Raw genomic sequence first — 18,943 nt, forward strand, 5'->3', positions numbered from 1 at the left:
AAATGAGGGAATGCTCAGTTCTATCTGGTTAAGAAGGGTAAGATGGTAACTAGGAAAGACTTGATAAGAAAAGTTTTGTTTCTTTGAATTCTCAATAGTAATAAAATTAGAAATTAGAAAATGGGCAAAATACTTGAACGGACACTTTACCATAGAGAATATCTGATGATAAATAAGCACATGAAAAGATGTACCAAGTCATTAGACATTAAGGAACGGTAAATAAAAACCACCATTAGAAACCACTCCACACATATTAGAATGGCTAATATAAAAACTATCCAAAATACCAAGTCCTGGTGAGGATGCAGAGCAATAGGATTTCTCATATACTGCTGGTGAGAATGTAAAATGATATTTGTATGTGAATGTTCATAGCAGCTTTATCTTTAAAAGGCCAAAAGTGGAATCAACCCAAATTCAGTGGGTTAATTGGTAAGCAGATTACTTTCATACAATGGACTACATACAACTCAGCAATGAAGAGAAACAAACTACTGATAAATACAATAACTTTAGATGGCTTTCAAATGTATTATGGCAAGTGAAAAAAGCCAGTTTCAAAAGTTTACATACTGCATGATTCCATTTGTATAAATAACATTAATGTGAGAACATTATAGTGATAAAGATCATTGGTTCTCAGAGGTTAGAGTTGGGGTGAGAGTGCGGCTATAAAGACATAGCTGAAGGGATGTTGAAACAGTTGAAACATGGGAACACTGTACTATTTTTGTAATTTCTATGTGAGTCAAATTATTTCAAAGTAAAATTTAATAGAACCAGAGTGTTAAAATTAAAAAATGCTATATATGCATAACTAATTACTTTAAAACAAGATTATTAAATGTTTTTGAAGGTATAGTTGAATCAGATGCTAACCATGGAGAATGAAGATTTTTTTCCCCTCCTTTAAAGGAATAAGGATGGATTATTTTTATTCATCATGAAGGTTAAAAGGTTACAGCCCTGGCCGGGTAGCTCAGTTGCTTAGAACATAGTCCCAATACGCCAAGGTTGTGGGTTCTATCCCTTGTCAGGGCACATACAAGAATCAACCAATGGGTGCATGGATGGGTGGAACAACAAATCGATGTGTATTTTTTTTCTCTCAAACTCAATTTTTTTTTTTAATATATCTTTATTGATTTCAGAGAGAGGAAAGGAGAGGGAGGGAGGGAGGGAGGGAGAAAAATATCAATGATGAGAGGGTCATTGATTGGCTGCCTCCTGCATGCCCCTGACCAGGGATCAAGCCTGCAACCCGGGCATGTGCCCTGGCCGGGAATCGAACCCCGATCGCCTGGGTCCTAGGTCGACGCTCAACCGCTGAGCCACGCCTGGCCGGGCTCAAACTCAACTTTTGAAAAAAGATTAAAAGATTACATATCCAATGAGAAACAACCCTGCTCCAAAAACTGGGTTTTAATTTCAGCCATCATATGCCTGTCTTCTGACCAAAATTGTATTCTAATCTAGATACACACATGTTGTAGTTTTATAGCTATGGCGTGTTCTTTTTTTTTATTTTTATCCTTACCCAAGGTTATGTTTTTATTGATTTGAGAGGGGTGGGAGGGAGAGAGAGAAACATCAATGTGAGAGAGAAACATCGATCAGTTGCCTCCTGTATGCACTCTTATGGGGGGCTCAAACCTGCAACCTAGGTATGTGCCTTGACCAGGAATTGAACCTGCAACCTTTTGATGTATGGGATGATGCTCCAACTAACTGAGTCACCCAGCCAAGGCTTTCCTATTCCTAAGTTACCCCTTAATCCATGGTAAATGATTATATCATTATTGTGACAATTATTTTTCTTTTATGAAATTTCATCTTAATGATCTTAGGTATAGACTTTGATAAAACTTATTTACATTTTCTGAAAGTCTCCTACCTGCTCCAGCCTCCCTCTTTGTCTATGTGTTTATTGAATCAAGTTAGGAAACTGGGAAGCTAGATGTCCTTCAACTGGTGGTACTTATCTTTAGTACATCATTTATTCTAGTTTCTACTTATTTGCAAAATTTGGAAGTAAGGCAAACTAATAATCTAGTTCCCCAAAGGGGGTCTTCTTCCCTTTTCTATGAGATTATACTGACAGCACTTATAACAGATTATATGTTTTAGCTGATAGTTTCATTTGAATGTTCTTTTGGAAATCTTGGTTAGATACCATCTGACTCTTTATAGAGTTTTGGAAGAATTGCTGTATCTTAATTTTTCCCCATTATATGTATAATGAAGAATTTCCACCTCAGACCAGGTGATTAGTATTTTTTACCTGAAAGCTCCAATGAGTCTCACCACCCTCAGCCCCTTCCGTCCTCCCATTTAAAAGCTAAGGAGGTAACAATGCTAGTCTAATAACTGCCAGGTTGTTACAAGTATATGTGGTTTCAGGGATGTTGCTTAGATTCTAAATCTAAGCCTTTATACATCTGACTTAGAAACATAAACTTTCTTTCATTAAGAGCTATCACCTCTACTTTGTTAGAAAATCTAATCTCTTAAATATGTTATATTTAAAGTATTTAAGTCACTTTCAAAGTTACCACTGGGATATCATATTAAAAATTAAGAAAATGAATGGCCTGGCCAGGAGTGGCTCAGTGGTTGAGTGTCGGCCTAGGATCCAGGAGATTGAGGTTTGATTCCCGATCAGGGCACATGCCTGGGTTGCCAGGAGGCAGCTGATCAATGACGACTCTCTCATCATGGATGTTTCTATATCTCTCTTCCTCTCTCTGAAATCAATAAAGAGATTTTTTTTTTTTTTAATTTAAGAAAATGAGACTGAAACATTGGGTTTTTTATATCTCCAGTAATTCTAGTATCTGACAGTAAATTAAAAGCATTATAATATTCAAGATGGCAATGATAGTTTATTTTGTTAGCATTCCTTTCAGTTCATGTTCTGTTTGTTTTCACTGACTTTTGACATCAACTGCCCTAAGTAACAGAGATTGGACGGTGGTAAGAAAGGGAAATTTGTGATTTAGGAGAGCATCAGGAAGAGTATTCTCAGAACTTTTTATAAGACTTAACCTAATTTCTGTGCCAAGAATTTCTTTATAATGTATGTTTTGGGTTTTGTAGCTTGTCTAATCTATTTGTTTGTCTTTACAGCAAAACAGATCGGCTTGCCAAAGGATCAGAATGTTACCAAAAGAGCCTTAGTTTAAATCCTTTCCTCTGGTCCCCCTTTGAATCATTATGTGAAATAGGTAGGCTTATAAAAGTGGCTGTGGTGGGGGAGGATCTTCCATTTCCTCTTCTTTATTTTTTCCCCTGCTTAATTTTTGGAACGTGATACAAATTATCCAGAAAAAAATATTTTTCAAGGCCTAAAGGGCTGTTGAAATTGAGACAGAAATAAGATAGAGCCTTCCCCCTGTTTGGCTTAGTGGTTAGAGCAGCGGCCCTGGGACCGAAGGGTCCCGAGTTTGATTTCGGCCAAGGCCACGTACTTCGGTTGCAGGCTCATCTGCAGTCCGGGTGCCTGCTGGAGGCAACTAATCAATGTGTCTTTCTCATGTTGATGTTCCTCTCTCTCTCCCTTCCACTCTCTCTGAAAAGCAATGGAAAAATCCAGCGAGGATTAAAGAATAATAAGATAGAATCATATGTTTCAGGAATAATGTGGCCTTTCTTGTGTCCTGTATAAATAAGACCTGGAAAATATGGGGAGAGAGTGTCTGAGTATATATATGCTCTAGGATGCATGAAGGATCATTTTAAAACATTGTGTCTATATACATGGAAGTACTTAAAACTTTAATATCTAGTGAGTTTCGACTCTCTACCCTCAGGCCTTACCTCAAGCAAAATGAGATCTAGATCTTTGCTTTCTGCTTTAAAACAAACACAAATCTGCATTTTCCTGTGATTATATTTAAAATCAATGTCATTGCTGTTTAGTTTATTTCCTAAATTTACAGCTTTATCTTAGGGGTAAACTTTTGTAGTAAACTGATGGATGGGCTTTCGGGAGGTAAATTTGATCAGCTGAAACAGACAGGAGAACTTTAAAACTCTGGAAAAGGGCTATTTCCACTCATTTATATATACCTGGGGGGGAAATTAACCCTTATTTCTTCAGAGACAAACTTTTTTTTTTCTTCCCTTCACAGGTGAAAAGCCAGATCCTGACCAAACATTTAAATTAACCTCTTTACAGAACTTTAGCAACTGTCTGCCCAACTCTTGTACAACAGTAGTATCTAATCATAATTTATCTCACAGACAGCCTGAGACGGTTCTTACGGAAACACCCCAGGACACAATTGTAAGTGTATCATATTTTAGGGTTCAAAATATTATGAAAATGAAAAATAATGATCTGAACTAAAATAATGGTCGAAATGATCTGTTTCAGGAATTAAACAGACTGAATTTAGAATCTTCCAATTCAAAGTATTCCTTGAATACAGATTCCTCAGTGTCTTATATTGATTCGGCTGTAATTTCACCAGATACTGTCCCCCTTGGAACAGGAACTTCTATATTATCTAAACAGGTTCAAAATAAACCAAAAACTGGTCGAAGCTTATTAGGAGGACCGGCTGCTCTTAGCCCATTAACCCCCAGGTAAGACAAACAAGACAGTTTAAAATATGCTGTAATATTAAATGATTTTGTAATAATTTATATTATTAGTAATGTAAGTTAATATGAACAACTTCTAAATCATGGAAATAGAGGTATTTAATAAGAGTAATGTATCTATTCTGTTTTCAGAAAATAAAGTAAAAAAATAATAATTTAATATTAAATATTGGAGAAAATGTAAAACTTTTAAGTATACCATATTGAGCTAGTGTATACATGAAAAGATGTTGTCTATGGTTGTGCGTCAGTGAATAATGAACCTCTTCAAATGTTGGAGTGTTTACGATATAATCAGACAGTGGTGGTTGTTACAGTGCTGTTTTCCAAAACATGGAGGCAGGAATGACACCTATTAATATGAAATATTTTGTCAAAATTATTAGAAGTATATCTATATATGTATATGTATAAATGTAGGAACCCAGCCCAGAGGATACATATCTCAAAGTATCAAAATAAAAAATTATATGCCAGAACAGACTGTGAATTGGTTCCCAGGGCCAGGAACTACTAAAATAGCATAACCATGAGATCACACAACTCATTGAATCCATAAATGGATTCACATTTTCTCTGTTATAGTGTCTAAATCCCATAAATTCCAAGAATTTGAAGTAATTTGATCATTTGCAACTTAGCTTTTACAAAGCCACTCTTATTTATAATAAATCTCCTATGATCAGTAGTTGCTGCTCAATTTAGTCTTGTTTGATTGGTATTTTAAATTTTAGTTATGGTGGGTGGAATAGTCTACATTCATAGCTTATTTTTAATCTGCCCCTTAGATGCTCATTGCCCCCAAGACTGATTTGCCATTCTCTTCCTTTTAGACCTTCTAATTTAAGTATACTGCTGCTTTATATATGCCTTGATGACTTTTTGACACCTTGATTTCAACCTCTTCTCAGTTTTGGGATTTTGCCATTAGAAACCCCAAGTCCTGGAGATGGATCCTATTTACAAAACTACACTAATACATCTTCTGTAATTGACGTGCCACCCACCGGAGCCCCTTCAAAAAAGGTATTTTCCATGTAAAATATAGTTTTGGTACTGATGAAAGAAATTCATTTGAAATTTCAATCTGTTAAAAGCAACTTCATAGAGAATCTAACTTTATATAATTGTTGTTGCCTTAGAGTTGTTGATCTAAACGTAAAAGGTTATTGCTGTCATAGCCTCCTTGTTATAGTCAGAGACACAAAGCTGGTTGCTGTTTTCTCCACATTAGATTAAAACTCACAAGTATAGTTTATTTCAGCATACAGCTAAATAAACATATTCAGATTTTTACTTTTAATTTCCTGTTTTTTTTTTAATGAAATTAAGATTACTTCTGTCACTTTTAATATAAATATTTCTGCCATAGTTTTTACTTGTCCCCACCACCATGTTTGTTTAATTATACTAGTGTTAAAATAAAAAAAAAAAAGATTACCCAAAGCCAGCTGTTTCTGATAATGAAATTCTTATAGTGAATCCTCATAGATGTGTAGTAAATTTATAGTAAATGTGTAATAAAATGAAAAATATTTGACAGTATTCTTATAGTAAATACTGGAACAAGTTTTGAGGCTCTCTTTATAATATTTTTTTATAAAGGTCTATGACAGCAGAGGCCAAAGTGCCATTTGTTTAAAAGATCTGTGATCAAAGCACATCTGTAATACTTTAAACAATTAAGATAAATTAACTTTTTTTCTGCCTTTTTTTTTTAATCTATGGTGCAGAATATCTTTTATGATAATTAAATTAGGTTATATGTGTAAAATGCCTATTTGCTATGCCTACTAGATGTTTAGGAAATGGCAACTAAATAAGTAATACTAGGATGTGATTGACCAATGTAGCCCCTTTACCCTTCTAGAGACATGTTCCTTCATGTTGTTTTTACTCTTTACTCTTGAACTTCCTAGAGTCTGTAAAAAAGAAAAAAATTCTATATTAGCTCCAAGAGTGGTGAAAAGAGACTGCAAAGTAGTTAAAGTGTGGATTATTTTAAATGTGATCTCTAAAAGTTGGCAACTACCTGGTATTGTACTGTTATGAGAGTGAAATATAATTGTGGAAATTAGTTTATTACAGTTGTGAGAAGGCATAGTAGCATGGTAGTTAGCCTGCCAGGTGAGTAGGCCAAAACCAGGCAAGCCATTGCAATCAGGACAGGTTAGGCAGTGAGAGGTACATGATTTCAGTGCCCAAAAAATAAAAGCCACTTATTGTCTCATCCTCTTCTGCTTCTGTTCTCTTCTTAACCTATTACAAGACATTCTTAGAAAAGCTATACTTGTAGGTCTGCTTGCTTCATCAGCTAAAAATATCAAACCGAGTAGTGAGTGCAATACATAATTCTTGGTTAAATAACGAAAGGCCAGAATTGATTTTAAGTTTTGTCCCTTGCGTGAATGTAGAAGGAAGAGGAGGAAGGAGTATAAAGTTTTATTTTGAGATGGTGGTAGATTAGGTAAAAATATTTAATGGATACAGGAAAGAATATGGCCTGCTGATAGAAATAATAATTAAAGTTGTTAAACTGGCTAGGCTCTCCTAGGGAACGAGAGTAGCTAAGGAGCAGTTAGTGGAAGAAAGAGGGACCAGCAAAGGAAGTGGTAAGGTAAATAATAAAGATTCTGTACTATTTTGGAAGTTATATAAAGTTTCAAAAAGGAGGGATGGTCAATGATGATGAATGCAGGAAAGGCCAAAATAAGTCTTCATATCTGATGAAAAAGTGATGATTTATAATGTGCAGTTTGAGAATGATGTGTAGTGGCTATCAAAGTAACAGGTAAATTTTGAAGAAAATTATCTAATAGTAAAAAAAATTAAAAATATCAATAGTCATTGATCACTTTATAAAGAAGCTAACTGAGAAAATGAATAGAAATAAGATTATAAATTTTAGAGAAGACAAAAAGGGGCAAGCAAAGGGTTCCTCCCCTCCAGGGAACAGAGACTAATTAATGAAAGATTGAATACACTAGAAAGAAATATTAATTCTAAGAGCAGTGTCTTTAGAATTTGGAAAATAATTAGATGACTTATTTTTTAATCTACTCCTCTAACTACTGTAGGTTTCCCCCCCTATCCAAAAGTAGAGCATTCATGAAACCGTTGGTAAGCTGAAATGGTTTAAAGCAAAGAAGTAGTTACCATTAATTTATATGGAAAAATTTTGAGCATTTCCAGACCCAAAGTTCAGCGCATGTCTTCACTTCATTCACCACAATTAAAACACTTATACACCCAGTTTTTCGCTAAGGGTAATTTCCTTACTAGCTCTCTTAAGCTCTTCTGATACTTTAGGACATATCTTGCTAATGAGTGCACAAAATGAAGCGCAGATGCTCACAGGCTCAGTTCCGTGCTTGGGCGGCTTGATGCTGAGATACTAAGTGTAGTTCCCAGGGAAGGAACTTCGTGGTATCACTCACTGCTGGGGGCTCACAAAGCCTCTAACAGCTCTCTGCAAAACAAATGCTGAACACTATTTTTGCTTTTCACCTTTTTTCATAAAAGCGAAAATCATGAACTTTCAAAAAACAGGATACCTGTATAGAACTGCTTTTGCTAAGTGCTAAAGAAGAGATATAAAATCTGTATTATTTTTTATGTATACTAAGTTAGATCACAAATCTTGAGGATAGTAGCTGTCTTAAAATTCTTTAGTTTTTAGCGCCAGCTGGAGAAGATGTGTAATAAATGGCTTCCAGGAATTTTGAACCTTTCCTTAGAAACTAAAGTGAAAATGACAGGACAGTATAAAGTTAAAAATATGGGGGTTAAAATGTGGAAATAGGCTGATGTTCATTCTAATATGACATTAATAATGACAAATATTGACATTAATAGTTTGTGTTTTCAAATGACAGTAATATATTATGAAATCTTGCATTGGGAAAATGGAAGTGGAAGTATCATATGTCTTATTATTTACAATGCAATTTATAATTCACAAACCTTAGACTTTTTGTGTTTTACAGTCTGTTGCCAGAATCGGACAAACTGGAACAAAGTCTGTCTTCTCACAGAGTGGAAATAGTCGAGAGGTAACTCCAGTTCTTGTTGCACAAACACAAAGTTCTGGCCCACAAACAAGGTATTTATTATGGTGTCATTATTTTATATTATTCGGTTTTTCTTGCTGTATTTCAATATAGGCAGGTTTTAACTCTCCCAAGAATTCTAGAAAGACTATTGTACATTTTGAATACATCAAATTTGAAATTCCTAACTTACTAAAAAGACTAGTGTAATTTTTAGTTGAGTATTATAATGCAAATCAAAACAAGAATTAGCTTAAATATCATTTTAGTTTAATCTAATTGTCTCATGAATTTGTTTAAACTAGATAATCCAAACACTCTTCCAAAGTAATTTTCCTGTTACTTACATGACCTTCTCCATTGGTCAAGTACAGGTAGGTTTCATTCTCCCCTTCCCCTCCTATGCATTTCTATAAACAGATAGCTATGACTCTGTCTCCTCCTAAAATAGTGAACATGTACCATAATTCTTTTTTTTTTAATATGCCTTTATTGATTTCAGAGAGAGGAAGGGAGAAGGAGAGAGAGATATAGAAACATCAATGATGAAAGAGTCATTCATTGATCGGCTGCCTCCTGCACGCCCCCCACTGGGGGTCAGGCCTGCAACCAGGGCATGTGCCCTGACCGGGAATCAAACCTCGATCTCCTGGATCATAGGTCGATGCTCAACTGTTGAGCCACACCAGCCCGGCCATATACCATAATTCTTAAAAGTCACACATGTGCATGTACCTTGACTATATAAAAGGCCTCAATATTTCTATTTATTTATTTGTTTGTTTGTTTTATTCTTTTTTTTTAATCCTTATCTGAGGATATTTTTTTCCATTGTTTTTGTTTGTTTTGTTTTTTTAGAGAGAGAGAGAGAGAGAGAGAGTGGAAGGGAGGGAAGTGGATGGGGGGAGAGAGAGAGAGAAACAGAGAGAGAGACACATCAATGGTGCCAGGGATCAAACTTGCAACCAAGGCTCTAACCACTGAGCCAAACCAGCTAGGGCCAACCTGAGAATTCTTTATTCACTGGTCAACATCTCTTTTCAAAAGCCTCTGTGACCCAAACTCAGGTAACTGGTAGCTTTTACCATAAACTGTATAAATTGTAAACAGTTTATACTCCATGGACTTACCTCCTCTCAATTAGATAATTTTAGGTTTTAAGTTTGCTTGCTTTCTAAGAATGGATTTCTTATATCTTAGGGTTTGCCTTTAAAGTGAAAAATGTACACAAGGGATTATTAGATTTCTTTGCTCTATAAACCTTGATGTGGTGTTTGAATTTACAGAAAAATAACTTCTCAAGTATCAGTCGTTTTGGTGGTATTTGTTGACAAATATCCCTACAGTTAGACTATCTTTTTCTTTTTCTCATTTGCTATAGTTGCAAATGAGGGTTAGAGATATTGGTTTATAGATGTGTTTTCCTTTTATTGACCTAGAATTTTTATGTGGATTGTTTTAAGTTTAAATTAGCAATTTCAGATAGAGCGAAGATCTGTGGTGTAATCATTATTTTATGGTAACACAAATAGTATTTAAATCTGAGTTTTCATAGAGTGGACAAGAAAAGGACTGAACAAACTCGTCAACTTTAGAGGGCAAACATGTTGAATGCTTATTTTTTAATACACCTGAATTGAAGCAGTAAAGGGTCATAACTGAATTTTTTTTTTAAATGTCTACTTTTATAATTTTTTTTAGTACAACACCTCAGGTATTGAGCCCCACTATCACATCTCCCCCAAATGCACTGCCTCGAAGAAGTTCACGACTTTTTACTAGTGACAGCTCTACAACCAAGGTAATGCTTCTCCCTCTAAAATTTCTATTCAATGATGACCCAGTCTCTAATAAATAAATTAGGTGACTATTTAAACTTTTTAAATGTTTTTATTTTTTAATTTGGGCCATCTATAGCATTTGTAAATTTTCTTGGTCCTTGAATAAATATTTTATAACACTGTTGAAGTGACAAAATTGTGGTGGAGAGCAGATCTGTGGTTTTTAGGAATTAGGACTGGAGGGAGGTGTTACAAGGAATGTCTTTGTGTTGGTAGAATAGTTCTGTTCCTTTATTGTGGCAGTGGATTACACAAATGCGTACATATGATAAAATTCATAGAACTATGACACCATAAAAAAAAGTGCATGTAAAAAAGTGATGAAATCCAAATAAGATCTGTAGTTTAGTTGATAGGATTATACCAACTCCAATTTCCTGGATTTGATGATATACTATGGTTAGTCAGATGTCATTGGAGAAAGAGTAAGTGGAAATTTTCTTTGTTTTCTTTACACATTTCTTTGCACAATTGGAGGGTCTCATTATACCTTTGGTAAATTTTCTTGGTCCATTGATAAATATTATGGACAGTCTTTAACTTTGACATATGCAGATCAACAGTTTTGTGACATCAGTTATGATGCTTTGAGACAAGTAATATTGCATCTACTTACTTTCTTATTTTTAAATAATAAATGAAAATTATATACTTTCAGAAAAGAGCAACATTTAATGCTACTTTACCTTAAACACTAGTTAATATGAATTATTTTCAGAATTATTTAATATTAACTGACTTTGAAGACTTCTGTCTTTATAAAATTTCTTCCAAGAAAAATATATATCAATCAAGACTGTACATTTATTTATATCTAATATTTGAGAAAGGGTTGGGGGAATGTCTAAAATACATGAGTATAACAAGCGTGGGGTTTTCCTCCTTTTTACAGGAGAATAGCAAAAAATTAAAAATGAAGTTTCCACCTAAAATCCCAAACAGAAAAACAAAAAGTAAAACTAGTAAAGGAGGAATAACTCAGCCTAACATAAACGATAGCTTGGAAATTACAAAGCTGGACTCTTCCATCATTTCAGAAGGGAAAATCTCCACCATCACACCTCAGATCCAGGCATTTAATCTACAGAAGGCAGCAGCAGGTTTGTTGTAAATGCCAGATATCTTCTTTGTATTTTACTTTATTTTATTCACTTATTTTAAGTAAGTTTCTGTATGTTCATTAAAGTGTCTTTCATTTTTTTCTAAGTAGATGTTGGAATTTTTAATGAATTATTTTGTTGTTAGCCTTTCTAGAAAACCAAACTGTTTTTATTGTCTTTTCTCCTTTGTTTACTACATTGTTTTCTCCTAGAAGGTTTGATGAGCCTTCTTCGTGAGATGGGGAAAGGTTATTTAGCTTTGTGTTCATACAACTGCAAAGAAGCTATAAATATCTTGAGCCACCTACCTTCTCATCACTACAATACTGGTTGGGTACTGTGCCAAATTGGAAGGGCCTATTTTGAACTTTCAGAGTACATGCAAGTAAGTATAGAAAACAGTTATATATCCCTTTCTACACATTTCCAAAACCTATGTTTGGCTGGTGGTTAGGTCTGTCATCTTGTAATCAATGCCTGTTTGAAAAACATATCTGTATAACATTTAAGGGATTTCAGGGAAGTTAACAAGGTATCAAGCTATCCTAGATAATATATGGCTATTTCTTAGAATTAAGTTCCTGGTTTTATGAATCTTATTTTCTGTCTTCATTAAGAACAGACCATGTAGTCCTTAATTCTAAACTAAATTTTACTTTCAGAATTTTGAACTTACTGAATTGATAAACCAGAGAACTAATTGGTTTTATATAACCCAAAGTCTCAAACTTCAGGGGGAGAAAAGCACAGCTCTGGGAGCTATGAATGTGATGAGGAAATAATTTGATTTGATAGCTGAGGAGGGACCCTAAGTCAAGAGAGTGCTATAGCCCAGCTGGCATGGCTTAGCAGTTGAGCATTAACCTGTGATCCAGGAGATCGTAATTCGATTCCTGGTCAGGGCACATGCCTGGGTTGTGGGCTCGATCCGCAGTTGGTAGTGTGCAGAAGGCAGCCGATCAATAACTCTCGTCATTGATGTTTCTATCTCTCTGTCCCTCTCCCTTCTTTCTGAAATCAATAAAGATATATTTTTTTAAAAAAGAGAGAGAGTGCTACAAAGGAAAAAGGAATGACTAGCTAGAGACAATCCCTGGCAGGTATGACATTGATGGGTATATTCAGTGCTCAACGTCCCTGAACCTGTTTTTCCTCTAAAGTTTTCAACCCAACTTCTTAATAAAAGTCAATATAAAAATACGTTTTTTGTTACAGAAGTCATTCTTCTCTCACCTTTCTTGAGGGAGTTATTCTGTAAAGCCATTATTAAAGCTTTGAAAAGTGGTTTTTGAGAATAAAATAATTGGCTTTTCCTTTTTAAATTATAATTTTGAATAGATCTTTTTTTGTGTTGTGGAAACTTAAATTTTCCTTTCAGAATTCATGTTTCTTCTATGACTTGTGTATAAAAAACTAAGTTAATTTGAATGTGATTATGTCAACATTTGACCTGCCGTGAAAGGTTGCTTAGTTTCGCCATGTATTATTACTGACTCATGTAAACATCATAAAACAAGGCAGCATTTAGGTTCTATGAGAAGAGTGCCCAGTGCTCTCCCTTTACATATGTAAATTGTATCAACTTGTTTTCCCCTTACTTTTTTTGTATTTCAGGCTGAAAGAATATTCTCAGAAGTTAGAAGAATTGAGAATTATAGAGTTGAAGGCATGGAGATCTACTCTACAACACTGTGGCATCTTCAAAAGGATGTTGCTCTTTCAGTTCTTTCAAAAGACTTAACAGATATGGATAAAAATTCACCAGAGGTATGGTAACTGAACACTTTGCTGTTTTTTTCTTTTTGTTTTTGTTTTTAAATATATCTTTATTGATTTCAGAGAGAGGAAGGGGGGAGAGAGAGACAGAGAGAGAGAGAGAGAGAGAGAGAGAGAGAGAGAGAGAGAGAGAGAGAAACACATCAATGATAAGAAAGTCATCATTGATCGGCTGCCTCCTGCACTCCCCCTACTGGGGATCAGGTTCGCAACCCCGGCATGTGCCCTGACCAGGAATTGAACCACAATCTCCAGGATCATAGGTCGATATTCAACCGCAAGCTACGCCATCCAGGATGTTGTTTTGATCACCTTTACCTAATTGAGATGAACCAAATAATTCAAATGCCATTTAATATCACCCACACTCTTCTCCATAGACAGGACTCAGAAAAGAAGAAAGAGTCCTAAAATAGATGGTTCAGATTCCCAAATAGAAAAATCACAAAGTAGGTATTTCATTTAGGATTAATAGAGATTTGGCTGTGTTAAAATTGCTGTTATCACCAAGATTAGAGTTCATTAAGCAGAAATTATATTGATTGAAAATTGGTCATTTTAAATAGAAATAAAATAGTAAATTTAATTGTCAATTTAAGACATAGGCACAATTCATTTACATGCTGTAATCCTGTAAGAATTGTATTTCAGTGCATCTCAAGAATATTTAGTGTTAATTTTATAACGTATTTAAGCTTAGAATTTAAAAGTCAATTCCTATTATACTTGGTAGTTATGTTCTATAGTCTCCATGAATAATGAGTTAGCATATACTGAACCATTGCTCCTTGGAGAAATAATCACACAAACACACACACACAACATTATAATCTTATATCCTAAAAACAATTCAGCCTGGTATATTCTGTTTATTTTACAAAAGAGAAAATGAGGTGCAGAAGTGTTGAGGTGCCTTCCTGAGGCCACCATACAAACAGGTGCCAGAGTTGGGATTCAAATTGTCCATCTAGCCCCAGAACCCGAGCACTCCATGCACTGCCCCGCTACAGTCTCTATCTTTTGGTCACTGACCTGCAAAAACAAGAAGGCAGAGAGTTGCCCTTTTTTACCTCAACTGAGAATGTGCCTATTGGGCAACCCATATTTTCGGTACACTAAAGCACTGCAAGTATTGATTTGAGTTTTAAAATAAAATTTAGCCAGTAGACAATTTTGCAGATATGGAACCCGTGAATAATGAGGATTGACTATATCTATTAAAATGTTCAGTTTTTGTCTTTCTGTTCTAATTTTAGCCATAGATTTGTTTGTTAGAAGAAAAAAACCAAAAATTTAATTGTGCATTTGTTTTTTGTTTTCATTTTTTTTAAGGCCTGGTGTGCTGCAGGGAACTGTTTCAGTTTGCAACGGGAACATGACATTGCAATTAAATTCTTCCAGAGGGCTATTCAGGTTGATCCAAATTATGCTTATGCCTATACTCTATTAGGGCATGAGTTTGTCTTAACTGAAGAATTAGACAAAGCATTAGCTTGTTTTCGAAATGCTATCAGAGTCAATCCTAGACATTATAATGCATGGTAAGTACTAATGAAGTACAAAGACAATATATCTTATTGATGGAGCTGATACTTAGTAATTTTTCTTCTTAAATATCTCTGTGTTGTCATGAATTTGATTAGTAATACTTAAGAGTGGTACATACTGGTTGACAAAATCTAACCATAATGTTTTTTATTTCAAGTTTATACTTTTAACAAACACTTCAATTTACTACTAAAAATAGAATACCAGATCCTTATACTCAGCAGTTTCAACCTTTTCTCCTACCAGACTTTTGCAAATAATTGATTTGTTACTTTTTCTTAGAACACTAAAATGGTGATTTGGATGGAAAGTGGAGAGAAATAGTATAATTCACCCATTGAATAATAGAATATAAACATTAAAAACAATCTACGAGTTGCTGCTGTTTGGCAGTGTTCTAGTTTATTAAGTACTAGTTTTAGTTAATTAGGTTTATTAAGTCTATAAATTTTGAATTCTATGGGAGCATGTTTTTGATACAGTAAGTGGGGAGAGAGGAAGCAGAACATGACACTATGCATATTGTAATTATATAAAATATATACACATTTGGACAAAGAATATGGAAATGGCATTGTTAGGGGTTTAGGGTTTTAGAATCAAAAGAATCTGGTTAGATTCCTTGTTAGCTATATATTTTTGGGCAAGTTAATTTAACTTCTCTAAGCCTCAGTTTTCTTAATTGAAAAAGTGAATGAACAGTACTGATCTCCTTGGTTCCTCCTAGGATTAAATAATTTACATAAAGAATTTAATAACCTATTGGCCCACACATAATAACCACTCAGTAAAAAGCAGCTATTAAATCTTGGTTGCAGTAGGGGGTTTAAGGATGTGGTTTGTTTTTCCCCACATTGTCATAGTTTTATCTGATTAATTGATTTGATTTATTGTTTTTACTTGTAAAAGTGACTTGTCTAAAATGCTTTGATGATTTTTCTACTGGTTTATTAGATTCCATACATAATTCTTTTATTAGTTGAACTAAATCAGCCACCACAGTTTATATCCCTAAAATTATACTTTTATACTTTCAGGTATGGTTTAGGAATGATTTATTACAAGCAAGAAAAATTCAGCCTTGCAGAAATGCATTTCCAGAAAGCACTTGATATCAACCCTCAAAGTTCAGTTTTACTTTGCCACATTGGAGTGGTAAGTAGCTTCCTAAACATTGTTCAGTCATTCTCCCTTTTGAGATGTGTTTGTTATTGACTTAATTGCTATAATAAGAATTAGGGCTATTTTGTTATTGTTGTTATTGTTGAAACAAGATCGTGGGTTCTTTTACAGCCAAAAATACCACGTTTCTCTTGGCAGAGAGAAAATAACTGGTGTACCCTTATCTCTTGGACAAGTCACTTATTTTCTCTGAGCTTCTATTTTATGAATGACAAATAATACCACCTTCCCTACCTCATAGGGTTCTTATAAGGCTCACATGAGATACTTCATATTTTTGAAAGTACTTTTCCATGTTAATATTTAGCTCCTAAATTAAGTAATTAATATTTTAAGGCAGATGGTTTCCTGTGTTTTAGCCTGAAATTCTTATAAGACCATGTGGATTACCAATTTTGTTTATTTTCTTTTATATATCTGATAATAAGTTGTACTTTGATAGGAGAAAAGGTATGTTTGCTTATTAAATCTCATTTATGCCCAGCTGGCGTGGCTCAGCGGTTGAGCGTCAACCTATGATCCAGGAGATCTAGGTTCGATTCCTGGTCAGGGCACATGCCCGGGTTGAGGTCTCGATCCCCAGTGGGGGGCATGCACGAGGCAGCCGATCAGTGACTCTCTCATCATTGATGTTTCTCTCTCTTTCTCCCTCTTCCTTTCTCTCTCTGAAATTAATAAAGATATATTAAATAAAATAAATAATTTAAAAAATAAAATCAACATAGTAACTTTTATAGTTAGATACTATACAGAAAATATAGAGAAAATATATTGACTTAAAAATTATTTTCATCACTTAAGATGAGGAAATCAAACTTAGTATCTCTTGATAACCTTTAGTAAAGTTGGACATTTTTTTAAAGTAAGCTTTTTTCTAAAGTTATTGTGGAAGAGATCGTTTTTAACATTTTGAGTGATTTATTGGAAGAAGTGTTCAGAGTAGAAAATATGCTTTTCTGTCTTAGGGAACTAGTATTTAGATTTCAATCCTGTGGGCAGAGTATTTGTCCACATGTAGTAATGACCTTCTGCAAAGATCATTGCATAGATGAATTTAGCAACCAGATGTTGGCAGTACCTACTCTCACATTCTTTTGACGGTGATATTTGTGAAAGTTCCATAGCCACATCCATTCATTCCACTTTATTTCTGAGATATAATTCATCCAAGGAGGAACACAACAGAATATAAGTATATACACATGAATGAATAGTGAGGCTTGGATTTGTTTGTTTTTAAGTTATTTAAAATAAAGAATTTATTTCCCAGTGTTACAGATCAATGGTTTTCAAATATATAAGACAGAAATAAAATTTATTTTTATAAGAAATTTCTAAAATAGGTAAAAGTGTAATAGTTCTGGGTGAAACAAGGTTAGTAAGATTTAGAGCCAAATCTTCTGGGGGTTTTTGAACCAAGTTTTAAATAGCCTAATACTTAGAGGACCATAATAGACCTGTTGAAATGTATTATCTAGCTAAACAGTGCAGATTTTCTTGTGAAGGGAAAACCAAGGTTTTCCTTGCCTTTTACACCTAAAGGTAACCTAATATCTTCTCTAATGACAGGATCTTGATTATCATTGTGGATACATGATGGTGAGTTAGGCACTAGAGGACCTAGGCTCTGATCCTAGAGCAAGTTATTAACATTTCTGGACTTAAGTACTCTCATCTTTAAAGTGAAGCGAGTAGGAGGAGATTTTAGAGATAATCTGTTAATAGTTTGATAACCAGTTATTAAACTCACTTTACCTAGTGAACAATCCAGTGAGACCATACAACCTTATCTCTAGTAGTTTTATTATCTTTCTGTGATTTTTAGTCACATTATTTGGTTCTCACTTCTCTTCAAAAATATTAGAAGGAAACATTAATTAGGATCTTTATTTCTTACAGGTTCAGCATGCACTGAAAAAATCTGAGAAGGCTTTGGATACCCTAAACAAAGCCATTGTTATTGATCCTAAGAACCCTCTATGCAAATTTCACAGAGCCTCAGTTTTATTTGCAAATGAAAAATATAAGGTAAGAGATATATGTCTTAATGGTCTTCAGGTTTGTATTGCTTAAGTTAAGCTTTAGTTAAGATGATGTTGTCGTTTTTTTGCTTTTTTCAGTCTGCTTTACAAGAACTTGAAGAATTGAAACAAATTGTTCCCAAAGAATCCCTCGTGTACTTCTTAATAGGAAAGGTAAAGATTGGGGCCATAGTCCTAAACTATGGCTTTCATAACAAATATTAACTTTTGGAGAATAAATATAATACTTAATGTGCAACATCCCTGGAACAAATTCAACTAGAGTTCTGAACTAAATGCCCTGGGAATAAAGAATGGATTTAGTTTTAACATTTAAGAAGATTATATCCTAATGAAGGGGCAAGACCACACATCCCATAATCCTAACCCTACTTTGCCTTTGGAAGTTCATTACCACTTTCAGTAATGAATTAATAAGTTGAGATTGCCTTATGGAAAGTCCTTAACTCCAATTATCAATATAACACTTACCAAAAGAAGAAAATTAATGGCAGTACAGCCTGGGCTTCCAGATGCCAGTTGGTTAAGGTAGTTGCTAATAGTAGGCAGATATTGAGAGTTGAAATAACTCCATTTAAAAACCAGTGTAAATGAATGCTAATCAAACAGTTTATAGTCCATTTCTTTCCATTGTCATTGTTCCATTCAGAGTGAGATTTATTGGAATCTCACTACCTGAGAGATATAGGCAAGGAATTCTAAAAATAATATCTGAATATATTAAAAGGAACTCAAAATTTGGCATGAGTTCTTTCTTCTACAGAATGAAAATGTCCTAATCATCAGAATGGGTTTAT

At 34.3% G+C, this 18,943-nt stretch overlaps 1 protein-coding gene across 8 annotated transcripts in view; it reads left to right on the forward strand.

The window, feature by feature from the left end:
• The window catches only part of CDC27 (cell division cycle 27), a gene marked incomplete at its 3' end in the record, with an annotated part of 34,114 nt that overhangs the window by 10,814 nt on the left and 4,357 nt on the right, over positions 1–18,943 (forward strand). For 2 of the 8 annotated variants that reach the window (XR_014000568.1, XM_081162632.1), the window contains exons 5-17: positions 3,130–3,227; positions 4,134–4,288; positions 4,379–4,590; positions 5,520–5,634; positions 8,577–8,710; positions 10,359–10,458; positions 11,391–11,598; positions 11,811–11,983; positions 13,213–13,365; positions 14,707–14,915; positions 15,960–16,077; positions 18,004–18,132; positions 18,225–18,299. Coding sequence is in view for 7 of the 8 variants with exons in the window: in XM_081162632.1 (XP_081018758.1) it covers positions 3,130–3,227; positions 4,134–4,288; positions 4,379–4,590; positions 5,520–5,634; positions 8,577–8,710; positions 10,359–10,458; positions 11,391–11,598; positions 11,811–11,983; positions 13,213–13,365; positions 14,707–14,915; positions 15,960–16,077; positions 18,004–18,132; positions 18,225–18,299 (1,879 nt within the window). The remainder of the gene's footprint in view (positions 1–3,129; positions 3,228–4,133; positions 4,289–4,378; positions 4,591–5,519; positions 5,635–8,576; positions 8,711–10,358; positions 10,459–11,390; positions 11,599–11,810; positions 11,984–13,212; positions 13,366–14,706; positions 14,916–15,959; positions 16,078–18,003; positions 18,133–18,224; positions 18,300–18,943) is intronic. The other 6 variants (XM_081162635.1, XM_081162638.1, XM_081162634.1 and 3 more) reach the window with 4 other exon arrangements.

Source organism: Miniopterus schreibersii, assembly GCF_964146895.1.
Source record: "Miniopterus schreibersii genome assembly, chromosome: 16".
NCBI classification, from domain to species: Eukaryota; Metazoa; Chordata; class Mammalia; order Chiroptera; family Miniopteridae; genus Miniopterus; species Miniopterus schreibersii.